This window comes from Lactuca virosa, chromosome 1 (assembly GCF_052849685.1).
Source record: "Lactuca virosa cultivar CGN04683 chromosome 1, Lactuca_virosa_CGN04683_v6, whole genome shotgun sequence".
Classification (NCBI taxonomy): domain Eukaryota; kingdom Viridiplantae; phylum Streptophyta; class Magnoliopsida; order Asterales; family Asteraceae; genus Lactuca; species Lactuca virosa.
The window spans coordinates 47,535,555-47,549,082 of NC_136426.1; the positions used below are offsets into that span (position 1 = coordinate 47,535,555).

Consider the following 13,528-nt stretch of genomic DNA (forward strand, 5'->3'; position numbering starts at 1 on the left):
GGTATTTATAGTAAAAATTGGAAGAATTAAATACCAAAAAGAAATAAATTGAGATTGGATCTAATGAAAAAGAATTCAAAAGAAATAAAAAGATGGGAATAAAAGGTTGGAAAGTTTAAAGGTGGTGAATTATTGAGTATTGGTTGGAAAGGAATGGGTTTAAAATAGGAAAAAGTGGGGAAAAAATGGTTAAAAACGTAATGGAATCGGAATTGGCAAATCTGGTACTCAAAACGACGTCGTATTGCTAATGAACAGTACCGAATCGAATTTGGGTCGGAATCCGGGTCGAGGCGCGGATCTGCATGTGAGGTAAAACGAATCGGAGGTCGGGTCGGATCGGGTCGGAACTGGGCGCGGATCGGATTCCGATGACGTCACCGATGACGTCACAGGCGATAAAACACGCGGGTCTAAACCCGGTTCGGATCTCTGGGTCGGGTCGTGTACCGGATCAGTTTGTGAGGGAAAATGGACGCGGGGCGGACGGGTCGGATCTCGGATTCGGTTCGGGTCTTCTGGTGGACGGATCAGGCCGTCTTTGGGCTCCGGGTTTTGGGCTCCGGGTTTGGGCTCCGGGTTTTGTTTCTTTTTATTTTTTTTTTCTTTTTATTTTTTTTTCTTTTTTTTTCTTTTGCAAATTAAATTAAATTAAATTAATTTAATTAATATAAATTATTTAGAAATTAAATAATTAATTCCCAATAATTTATTTTAATTAAACCTCATTAATTAATTTAAATTCTTTTTTTTTATATTTTTATTTTGTTTTCTCGTCTTTCCAACGCGGCTATTTTTGAATTCTTTGACTTTTTGATCTCGTTTTTCTTCGTGTAATTTCTTTCACTTCTTTTTGCGGATTTTTGCACATTTTCTTCTCATTTTTCTTCAGAAATGATTTTTAGCTGTAAAATGGAATTTCAAACTTTATAAGTACCTTTTATCTTAAATCATACCAAAATATAGCTAAAAATACATAAATATCGCTCGAAATATATGTATAATTATTGCGATATCAAAATACCCCACACTTGAACTTTGCTTGTCCTCAAGCAAAACTAACTTTAGCATGTCATCATATCAAAACCTTCATCACCAACATTGTTTAAGACAATCCAACTTGAACCCAGCCATTACATCGAAACCTCAATGCATACATTTGTGTCTAATGATTCTTAAAACTTCCCCAATCCTAAATACTCACAATCTTCATAAACACTTGCCCACTTCTTTTGAACAACATTCATTTTATGCATCCCTCCGAATATATCCTCAGAAATCTTTCTTAACCTCAAAGTATTTTTACTAAGTCCCCAAGCATACATATGGAAAAATAACCTAGAAATAAAAATTACAATAAATAATAACTTGGCAAATTGCCTTTATTCTTGAGTCTTCATTGATTTTTTTTTTTTTTTTGAACTTTTCTTCATGATATTTCTTGATCTTCATAGCTTTGTAGACTCTTATTCTCAAACTTTGTAACTTTTTTTTTTTTTCAATCTAAAAATCCTAAAAATAAAAACATATGCTTAAGCAAGGGAACTTAACTTCAACTCTTATTGGTTAGAGATATTAGTCTAGAGTGCAATGACTACATAAGCTCTCCTGGATATATTTCTGGTACACGATGCTAAACATATTATGGCCCTCAAACTAAGCAAGGTTGTGTTTTTGTTCCATGATTTCACTAGGATAAGGAAGCCACAAATGTACTATAACATACTATTGGTTCAATTAAACATTTGAGTTCGCATTGAATCATCTCACACAATGTTAACAACTTAAGTTTCAACACAATAAAACTTTTTAATTTTTATCAAAAATGCTTGGTTTCCTTATTCGACCCCCTACCCCACACTTAAATCATACAATGTCCCCATTGTATGTAAAATTAAAGCACATAAAAGTAAAAAGGGAGAAAAAGGAACAGACTCCCCTGGGGTATTGCAGTGGCGAGGTAGAAATCCTGATTTGCGTAGGACAAGTGTTGAGTGCACTTTTCTGTTTGTAATGTTGAAGTGCATGTAAATCTTTTCTTTTTGAACCAGCTGGAGATTTAGGCAAGTGTGGCATCTAAATCTTTTTCCGCATAATTTCTCTGAACAGGTGCATTTACGTGTCGCGTATAAGATTTGGACGCATCGCGTAATGCAATTGTTGGGATTCTCTTCGCAATTCTTGAATTTAACGCTTTGTATACTGGCCAAGTATACATTGCGTTATTAGATCAATTACTCCTTTTCGCTGAGTGAATTGGATTTGACTTGTGTCGGCCGAACACTTGCTTCATCCTTCGAATAATGCTCTCCCGTTGGTCAGTGTTAGCTTCAGTTCTCCATCCTGCTCTTTGTGGGGAATCACCCCACACTTATGTGATGCCATTGCTCCAATTGTAATTTGTACTTCAGAAATTTACTTTACACCATTCTCACCATCACCTGTTTCTAAGCTGAAAAGTAACTTTCACAGAAAAATAAAACCATTAAAAAGCACTTTTATTGAAAACAAAAACACAAACTAAAAAGAAAATTCACACCAAACATACAGAAAATAAACACACCAAATTTAAAAATCAAAACAAACATCGGGTTGCCTCCCGCAAGCGCTTCTTTTTAACTGAGTCATGAGCCAGACTCTACCCCTCACTTAATTGTTTTCAGTGAGTTGGAGGGGTATATCCTCTTTCTCTTCTTCTTCTAACATTCCTTCCTGGTAATGCTTCACTCGATGTCCATTTACCTTAAAGCTTTCTCCATCTTTTCCAATTAGTTCGATTGCACCATGTGAAAAGACTTCTTTTATTGTGAATGGACCGTACCAACGCGTCTTTAGTTTACCTGGAAAAAGTTTCAACCTGGAATTGAATAGCAATACTTTTTCTCCAGGGGTAAATTTTTTGTCTCTGTTTAATCTTTTATCATGCCATTTCTTTGATTTCTCTTTGTAGATTTGAGAGTTTCCATAAGCTTCATCCCTTAATTCTTCCAGAGCATTCATCTGCATAAGACGGTTAGTTTTAATTTCCACAGGATCAAAGTTGCATGATTTCAATGCCCAAAATGTTTTATGTTCGATTTCGACTGGCAAATGACATGCTTTTCCAAAGACCATCCTATATGGTGTACTACCAATAGGTGTTTTGTATGCAGTTCGAAATGCCCACAGCGCATCATTAAGTTTATCTGCCCATTCCTTCTTGTTACTTCCCACTGATCGTTACAGAATTCTTTTTAAAGCTCGATTTGTGACTTCAGTTTGCCCACTGGTTTGTGGATGATAGGCCATTGCGATTCTATGGTGAACACCATATTTTTGCAAAACCTTTTCCAGTTGGGTATTGCAGAAGTGTGTACCCCTGTCACTGATCAGAGCTTTAGGGAAACCAAAACGTGAAAACAGATTCTTTAAAAACTTGACTACTACACGAGCATCGTTAGTCGGTAAAGCTTTCGCTTCAGCCCACTTTGATACGTAGTCAACAGCTACCAAAATATATTTGTTTCCTCGTGAGGAAGGAAATGGTCCCATAAAATCGATTCCCCAAACGTCAAAAATTTCACATACTTGGATGCTGTTTTGGGGCATCTCATTTCGGGAAGAGATGTTACCGGCCCTTTGACATGCATCACATTCTTTCACGAAGATGTGAGCATCTTTGAAAATCGTAGGCCAGTAAAATCCAGCATCAAAGATTTTTCTTGCTGTGTAAATAGCACCATGATGCCCCCCAGTCGGTCCAGCGTGACATCCTTTCATGATCTCACGACTTTCTTTTCCGAATACGCATCTCCTTACTACATTATCCGCGCAACTTCGGAATAAGTAAGGGTCATCCCAATAATAGTGCTTGAGGTCCGAAAAAAATTTCTTCTTTTGTTGATGTGTCATTCCTTTAAAAAGAAATCCTGCAGCCAAGTAGTTTACAATGTCTGCATACCAAGGTACCTCTTCACCTATCATCATCAAGGATTCATCTGGAAATTTGTCATTTATTTCAGATTCCTTGAGTTCTTCGATGTTGGGATTCTCTAATCTGGACAAATGATCAGCAGCCACATTTTCCATGCCTTTCTTGTCTTTAATCTCGATGTCAAATTCTTGGAGTAACATGATCCAACGAATTAATCGTTGCTTAGAGTCTTCTTTCCTGAATAAATACTTCAAGGCAGCATGATCAGTAAAGACAATAGTTTTTGACAAGATCAAGTAAGAGCGAAATTTCTCAAAAGCATAAACCACAGCAAGCAATTCTTTTTCAGTTGTGGTGTAATTTGCTTGAGCGGGGTTTAACGTCTTGCTGGCATAGTAGATTGGCTGAAAATGTTTCTCAATTCTTTGTCCCATAACTGCTCCGACTGCAAAATCACTAGCATCACACATTAATTCAAATGGCAAATTCCAATTTGGAGCGACCATTATTGGGGCTGTTGTTAATTTTTCTTTTAAATTGTTGAAAGCATTTAAACAATCTGAAGAAAAATTAAACTTTGCTTCCTTTAACAGAAGCTGAGTCAAAGGGCGCGTGATTTTTAAAAAATCTTTTATGAACCTTCTGTAAAATCCTGCATGACCTAGAAAACTTCTGACCCCTTTGACGTTGGTTGGAGGTGGCAATTTTGATATTGTCTCTATTTTCGCTTTGTCCACCTCAATCCCCTCCTTGGAGATTTTATGCCCTAGTACAATGCCTTCTTGCACCATGAAATGACATTTCTCCCAGTTCAAAACCAGATTTGATTCTTCGCATCTAGCAAGCATTTTGTCTAGATTAGCTAAACATGCATCAAAGGAATCTCCAAACACTGAAAAATCATCCATAAACACTTCCATGAAGTTTTCCACCATGTCGTGGAAAATGGCTGTCATGCATCTTTGGAAGGTTGCAGGAGCATTGCAAAGTCCGAATGGCATTCGTCTGTATGCAAAAGTTCCGTATGGGCAAGTGAATGTTGTCTTTTCTTGATCTTCAGGAACGATAGGAATTTGAAAGTATCTTGAGAAACCATCTAGGAAACAATAGTAAGCATTTCCAGAAAGACGTTCTAGCATCTGATCGATAAAAGGAAGGGGGAAATGGTCTTTGCGGGATGCATCATTTAACTTTCGATAATCGATGCACACTCGTCACCCTGTAACTGTTCTTGTTGGTATCAGCTCATTCTTTTCATTGATTATGATGGTCATTCCTCCCTTCTTTGGGACAATGTGAATGGGGCTTACCCATGGACTGTCTGAAATAGGGTAGATCATTCCCGAATCTAAGAGTTTTACGATCTCTTTTCTCACAACTTCTTGCATTTTCGGGTTCAATCGCCTTTATGGTTGGACTGCTGGTTTTGATCCTTCTTCCATCAAAATTTTGTGAGAACAATAGGATGGATTTATTCCTTTGATATCAGAAATATTCCATGCTATAGCTTGCTTTCTCTTTTTCAAAACTTCAATCAACCTCTCTTTTTCATGCGGTGAGAGATTTGCAGCGATGATCACAGGGAATTGCTCATTATTTCCTAGGTATGCGTACTCCAAATGATTAGGTAAAACTTTCAACTCACTTTTGACATCGGAGTCAAAAGGTGTTTCTTTGTGGTGTGCTTCCTCTTTTTCTGATTTACTATCCGTGTAGTTTTCTTTTTGATTAATCTCCTCCAGCAGCTTTTCCAGTTCTTCCAGATCTTTTTCAGCATCAAACGTATCTTCTCCAAGTTGCATCATGCTTTCAATGTCTTTATCTTTTACTTCCAATATCTCATTTTCCAATAAGTTATCAAAAACATCAGCAAAGAAAACTTCATCATCACTCACCTTGGAGTGCTTTATTGCTCTATCAAGACCGAAGGTGATAGCATCAGTTCCGACTCTTAGTGTCAACTTTGATCCATGAATGTCAACTAATGCTCTTGCAGGGCTTAAGAATGGTCTTCCCAAAATAATAGGAACTTCATTGTCTTCTTCCATATCAAGCACTACAAAATCTGCAGGAAATACGAACTTGTCAACTTTCACCAGTAAGTCCTCCACTATCCCTTTTGGATACGTCACTGATTTGTTTGCCAGATGGATTGCCATTCGAATTGGTTTTGGTTCAGGTAAATCAAGTTTCTTGTAAAACGAATATGGCATAAGATTTATACTTGCTCCTGAATCAGCCAGAGCATGGCTGAGACCCAAATTACCAAATTGGCACGGTAAAGTCAGACTTCCTGGATCTCTCATTTTCTGAGGAAGTTTGTTCAACATGGCTGCTGAACATTGTTCGTTTAATACTACACTTGAAGCTTCCTCCATTTTCTTTCGGTTAACAAGCAAATCTTTCAGAAATTTTGCATATTTGGGCATTTGAGCCATAGCTTCAATGAATGGGATGTTGATATGCAAGGATTTGATATGATCGATGAATTTGCGATAGTCCTCCTCCTCTTTTTCCTTCCTCAAGCGTTGAGGGAAAGGAATTGGTGGCCTATATGGTTTGACAACTGGAGTGGATGTAGTTGTCTCAACCGGAACTGGTTCTTTTTCCTTCTCTTGGGATTGTGAAATAGTAGAAGGTTCGTTAGTATGAACTGGAACTAACGGCTCAAGATTTTTTCCAGTTCGAGTTGTTATTGCTTTGACATGAGCAGTCGGATTTGTCTCAGTGTTACTTGGTAATGTTCCAGGAAATCGCTCTTGTAGTACTCTCGAAATTTGCCCGATTTGGTTTTCGATGTTCAACATCGAAGCTTGCTGATTTCTTAGAGCAGTTTCAGTTGTTGATCCGATTCTTTTCACCAACTCTTCTGTATCTCGATGTCTTTTATCAGATGCTTCTGCAAATCTGGCCATCATTTCTTCGAAAGTTGGCTTCTTTTCTTGCACAATTTGCTCCAATGGTGGGTTTTTTTGGTAGAAACCTTGACCGCTTTGTCTCCATTTCCCTTGCATCTCCATTTCCTTCTTGTATTCATCGAATGGTTTCCAGTTGTTCCGAGGCTTCCTTTCATCGTATCTATCTCCAGATGAGTAGCATACATCAACCTTTTGATTCCCATCTTGATCTAATGGACAATCTCTTTCAAGATGTGGTCCACTACAGTTGTCACAGCCGACTTGGATAGCATGAATTGTCTGATTGACCTTTTTCATGTCTCTTCCTAATGCATCCAATTTTGCATTTAATGCTGCCAAGCCATCTGAGCTCTCTCCTGTTGATCTTTTTCGGAAAGATGAATCTCGTGAAGAATGCCACTGATGTGAGTGTTGGGCGAGTTCCTCGATTATTGCTTTCCCGTCAGCTGGATTTTTCTTAGGAATGGGTCCTTGAGAGTCAACTAACTGACGGGTACAAACATCGATCCCGTTATAGAAAGTCTGCACGACCTGATGTGGATTTAGATCATGTTGTGGACAATTTTGCAGCATTTCTTTATAACGGTCCCAAGCATCATACAGTGTCTCATCTTCAAGCTGCTGAAAATTTTGAATTTTCATTTTCATCTTCGCAATTTTGCATGGTGGGCTAAATTGTTTTGTAAATTTTGATCTTAAACCTTCCCATGTGGTAATCGTAGGTTCAGATTTTATCCAACGTTTTGCAGCTCCTTGTAGTGTTATTGGAAACACTCTAAGCATGACTGCATCTTTGCTTACTCCAACAATGTTGAAGTAGTCAGCTATTTCGAGTACAGCTTCGACATGTTGGTTCGCATCTTCATCTTCTCTTCCGGCAAAAGGAGTTTCTCGTAGAAGGTGAAGAAATTGTCCTTTTAATTCGAAATTTGTTTGGGCTGGTATCGCTAGACGAATGACTCCATGATCATCTCCGTCTCTAGTACGGCTTGTATATTCCTCTAATGAAAGGAGGGCTAGATCGGTCATTGTTTGGTTTTCTCGGATTAGTTGGTGAAACGTGCGTTCGGGCTCTTCTAAAGGTGGAACGAAAGTGAAATTTGAACTTCGGGTCATATATTAGGGAAATTCTATCTTAAAGTGAATTGATTATACTGCATAAATTATTTATTTAATTTTTCGGTAATACTTTGACTATCAAATAGAGAACAGACAGAGAGAGGTAGCCGGGAGGCAGGATCATTTCGGTGTATATTATAAATATAACTTTTCTGAAATCCAGCAACCAAAACCAACGTACCAATTCCAAACTCTGTTCTGGTAAGTAGAATTACTCGTATTACACGCGAATTAAATAAGGTTATTCATGCAATATAAACATGGCTCTGATACCATTTTTTTATTTTTTTATTTTTAAATTTTTTTTTTTTAATAATTTTTTTTAAATATATATATATATATTATTTTTTTTATAAATTTTTTTTTTAAGTAAATTTAACAATCTATAATTAACTAAGAAAATTTAACAACCTATAATTAACTTACAACTAAGGAAATTTATGCAATACTAAATTAAAAGATAAAAAAATATATATAAATTTTTTTTTTTTTTTTTTTTTTTTTTTTTTTAGTAAGTAAGCTTTAGTATTTTAAATAAATTTCGTCCTTTTTTTTATTAATTTGTTTTTAATATATATATATATATATATATATATATATATATATATATATATATATATATATATATATATATTTTAAATTTAAAAAATTTTTTTTTTTTTTACGTTAACTAACAAACAATAAGACTAAACCAAATAAAATCGTTTCCCCGGCAACGGCGCCAAAAACTTGATGTGTTAAATTCACTCTAGTCTTAAATTTATAAGGTCGAAATTACCGATGCTAGAATTTACTACACGACTTAGGCAAGTGTACCTGATTGTAATTGTAATATAGCAATGGTAAGAACGGATGTCGAACACTTGGGGAAACGAGTATGATTTACGTTTAGACTATTTGTCGCTAATTAACTTAAAAGATAAGAAACTTGGGGGAATTTTTAGTAACGAGACAAATAATGAGAATTTTAACGATTAAAGTGTAAAAACAAATATAGAACAAGAATTGGTTTTTAAGAATCAAGAATGATAAAGATGCTTTCACTTAGATTTAATTTCACCTTTTAGTAATGAATGATTTATATTAAGTGCAATGGATATTATTAGTTATTTACCGATTTCTAAAATTGGTTAAAAATCATGATCTAAATTTTTTACCGTTTTGATAATAAAATTAATTAAAAACAATTGTCATGCAATTAACAATTTTATTAACAATAATTAATTCGTATCATGCAAACATTTGATCAAACTATTCATTTTAGTGGTAGTAAAACAAATAGGAATCGTAAGTTGGTCGTACGATATAAAATATACATGTTAAATTTTTAGTATTTTATTTTGCCCAATTCCTAGAATATTGTCCTTTACTAGTCATAAATATCAATGGTTATGAAAAATTTATGATTCAAGATAATATAATTAAAGTGATCTTTTAAAAATATTAACTTAGTTATGGGAAAATTAATTACAAAAACTTAACATATACAAATAAATGATCAAATATGCATGATAAAATAAATAACAGTTAATATCCGAATAATATAAATCAAATCATATTTTCAAGGTTTCATTATCCAAGTGAAAGCAAAGAGAATTTAGCTCATAATTAAGGTTACAACATACATAGAAAACATATTGAGAATGTTAAACATGTCGATAAAACAAACCCGATGTAGTCCCTAATGCCACTGCAATCTTCAATTCCTTAGCTTTTTGACTCTTGAATCCCCAATTGTGGTTCAAAGGTTGGATGTAATTTGGTATAGTGGTGATATGGTAAGAAATTGTATGGAGAAATTTGTGTATCAAAGTGTATGATTTTATCTCCCCCTTTGTGGTGAAAAATGGTGGTATTTATAGTAAAAATTGGAAGAATTAAATACCAAAAAGAAATAAATTGAGATTGGATCTAATGAAAAAGAATTCAAAAGAAATAAAAAGATGGGAATAAAAGGTTGGAAAGTTTAAAGGTGGTGAATTATTGAGTATTGGTTGGAAAGGAATGGGTTTAAAATAGGAAAAAGTGGGGAAAAAATGGTTAAAAACGTAATGGAATCGGAATTGGCAAATCTGGTACTCAAAACGACGTCGTATTGCTAATGAACAGTACCGAATCGAATTTGGGTCGGAATCCGGGTCGAGGCGCGGATCTGCATGTGAGGTAAAACGAATCGGAGGTCGGGTCGGATCGGGTCGGAACTGGGCGCGGATCGGATTCCGATGACGTCACCGATGACGTCACAGGCGATAAAACACGCGGGTCTAAACCCGGTTCGGATCTCTGGGTCGGGTCGTGTACCGGATCAGTTTGTGAGGGAAAATGGACGCGGGGCGGACGGGTCGGATCTCGGATTCGGTGCGGGTCTTCTGGTGGACGGATCTGGTCGTCTTTGGGCTCCGGGTTTTGGGCTCCGGGTTTGGGCTCCGGGTTTTGTTTCTTTTTATTTTTTTTTTCTTTTTATTTTTTTTTCTTTTGCAAATTAAATTAAATTAAATTAAATTAATTAATATAAATTATTTAGAAATTAAATAATTAATTCCCAATAATTTATTTTAATTAAACCTCATTAATTAATTTAAATTCTTTTTTTTTATATTTTTATTTTGTTTTCTCGTCTTTCCAACGCGGCTATTTTTGAATTCTTTGACTTTTTGATCTCGTTTTTCTTCGTGTAATTTCTTTCACTTCTTTTTGCGGATTTTTGCACATTTTCTTCTCCTTTTTCTCCAGAAATGATTTTTAGCTGTAAAATGGAATTTCAAACTTTATAAGTACCTTTTATCTTAAATCATACCAAAATATAGCTAAAAATACATAAATATCGCTCGAAATATATGTATAATTATTGCGATATCAATAGCATACATGATCGATCCTACAGCTGAAGCGTAAGGTATTCGACTCATTTCTGCTATCTCAGCCTCAGTACTAGGGCTTTGTGTCTTAGTCAATCTGGTGTTACTTTGGATGGGTAACTCTCCTTTCTTGGAGTTATGCATGTTGAACCTTTTCAACACTTTGTCCACATAGGTGCTTTGACTAAGTCCAATTAGTCTTTTACTCTTGTTTCTCAAAATCCTTATCCCTAGGATATAGGCAGCTTCTCCAAGGTCCTTCATAGCGAAACACTTCCCAAGCCAGGAGTTTACTTCCTGCAGGGTTGGGATGTCATTTCCTATGAGTAGTATGTCATCCACATACAGTACCAAAAAGCTGACTATACTCCCACTAGCCTTGATATAGACACAAGATTCATCTTCACTCCTTGAAAAGCCAAATTCTTTTACTTTCTCATTAAAGCAAAGATTCCATCTGCGAGGTACCTGTTTTAATCCATAAATGGATTTCTCGAGCTTACACACTCTATTGGGGTACTCTGTACTGACAAAACCATCTGGCTGAACCATGTAAACATCTTCAGCCAACTTTCCGTTAAGGAAAGCGGTTTTGATATCCATCTGCCATATTTCATAATCATGAAATGCAGCAATGGCTAACAGAACCCTAATAGACTTAATCTTGGCCACTGGTGAAAAGGTCTCATCATAATCAACTCCCGGAGTTTGAGAATAACCCTTTGCAACCAGTCGTGCCTTATAAGTGTGTACATTACCATCCATGTCGGTCTTCTTCTTGAAGATCCATTTGCACCCAACTATCTTACGATAAGGTACATTGTCAACCAAGTTCCAAACTTGATTGTCATACATGGACTGTATCTCGCTATCCATAGCCTCTTTCCATTTAGCAGCCTCAAGGCCTGCCATGGCTTCCGTGTAGCTGTTAGGCTCATCCAGATTTACCAGTGTGTTATCACTGATAAGTGTCTCACCTTCTGCAGTAATATGAAAATCATAATAATGCTCAGGTGCATTCCTAACTCTGGTGGAACGCCTCAGAGGTATAGATTCTTCAGTCGGCTCAACAGGAGTTTCCTCCTCAGGTTGAGGGCTAGGGTTTGAGGTTCCTTCACCACTTGACTCTTGAATTTCCTCAAGGTCAATTTGCCTCCCACTGTCTCCTTGGCTTATGAATTCTCTCTCTCGAAAGAATCCTCTTCTTGCTACAAAGACCACATTATCACTGGGTCTGTAGAAGATTTAACCAAATGATTTCTGTGGGTAGCCGATGAAAATACACCTTTCGCTTCGGGGTTCGAGCTTATCGTGAGTCTCGCGTCTCACGAAAGCCTCGCAACCCCAAATCTTGATGTGGTCTAGATTAGGAACTTTTCCAGTCCACACCTCGTGAGGTGTTTTGGCAACCTTCTTTGTAGGGACTAGATTAAGGATATGGGCGGCAGTCTCTAAGGCATACCCCCAAAATGAGATTGGTAGTGAAGCTCGACTCATCATGGAACGAACCATGTCCAACAAGGTCCGATTGCGCCTCTCAGCTACACCATTCAACTGTGGTGTCCTAGGAGGTGTCAATTGTGAGACAATCCCACATTCCTTAAGAGAGTCAAGGAACTCAGTACTAAGATACTCACCACCACGATCGGATCGAAGCATCTTAATGTTCCTGCCCAACTGATTCTCCACTTCTTGCTTAAACTCTTTGAATTTCTCAAAGGTTTCCGACTTATGCTTGATTAGGTAGACATATCCATATCTACTAAAATCATCAGTAAAAGTCACATAGAACCGATTAGCATCTCTTGTGGCGGTTCTGAAGGGTCCACACACATCCGTGTGTATGAGGTCCAACAAACCTTCACCCCTAGCACAAGTGCCAGTAAAAGTGACTTTGTCATTTTACCAAGCAAACAAGATTCACAACTATCATATGACTTTAGGTCAAATGACTCCAAGACTCCATCCTTTTGGAGTTGGCCTATGCGTTTCTTGCTTACATGTCCAAGACGACAATGCCATAAGGATGCTTTATCTAAGCTAGTGGAAGAGTTAATACACAATACATTATTTCCTAGATTATCTACAACAGATACAGTTTCATACACGCCATCACAAGGTAATGCTTTAAAATAAAGAACATTATTAAAGAAAGCATCAATACTACCATTATTATTATCAAAATAAAAGGTAAAACCTTGTTTATACAATGCATGAAAGGAAATAACATTTCTTGCCATTTCTGGCGAATAATAACATTTATTCAAATCTAATGTAAACCCACTATTTAGCACTAAGGAATAAACTCCTATCTTGGTGACAGGTGAAGCTTTCATGTTTCCCATGATCAAGTTTATCTTTCCCTGCTCCACATTCCCACTTTCGGCGGTCTTCAAGAGTCCTTGAAGTTTGCTGAGGGTGACTTCTTCCTTGTTCATGTGATATGTCATGCGGAATTGATCATAACACGATGGCAAGGAGTGCAAAATGATGTCTATTGCTAACTCCTCAGGGAAGTTCACATTCAGCTTCAGTAAACGGTCCACATACCTTTGCATTTTCTGCATGTGGCCCGTGATGGGTTCACCATCCTTCATTCAGGTTGTTATCATGGAGGAGATTATTTCATATCGCTCTTGACAAGCACTTTGATGGTAGCGGTCCATCAAGTCCTGGTGCATCTCAAAAGGATAATAGTCCTCTTAGGACTTTTGGAGCTC

The 13,528-nt window shown here is 36.7% G+C and overlaps 2 protein-coding genes across 2 annotated transcripts; both read right to left on the reverse strand.

Moving 5' to 3' along the window:
- Positions 1–2,415: 2,415 nt before the first annotated feature.
- LOC145113570 (uncharacterized) lies at positions 2,416–3,114 on the reverse strand. The gene is made up of 2 exons (XM_079049646.1): positions 2,743–3,114; positions 2,416–2,463 (listed from the first exon to the last, which is right to left on the reverse strand). Exons 1-2 carry the CDS (start codon positions 3,112–3,114, stop codon positions 2,416–2,418), a joined length of 420 nt encoding a protein of 139 aa, XP_078905772.1.
- Positions 3,115–5,319: 2,205 nt separating this feature from the next.
- Positions 5,320–7,860, reverse strand: LOC145113582 (uncharacterized). The gene has a single exon (XM_079049655.1). The coding sequence runs from the start codon at positions 7,858–7,860 to the stop codon at positions 5,320–5,322; it is 2,541 nt and encodes an 846-aa protein (XP_078905781.1).
- Positions 7,861–13,528: the final 5,668 nt, after the last annotated feature.

Bases quoted from the DNA above. Each gene is read 5' to 3' on its own strand.
- LOC145113570 (XM_079049646.1), bottom strand. From the start codon at position 3,114: ATGGTCTTTGGAAAAGCATGTCATTTGCCAGTCGAAATCGAACATAAA. The intron at 2,464-2,742 runs GTAAATGGACAT...TTTCTGTGAAAG, and splicing joins AAGATGGAGAAAGCTTTAAG to TTACTTTTCAGCTTAGAAAC.
- LOC145113582 (XM_079049655.1), bottom strand. From the start codon at position 7,860: ATGACCGATCTAGCCCTCCTTTCATTAGAGGAATATACAAGCCGTACT.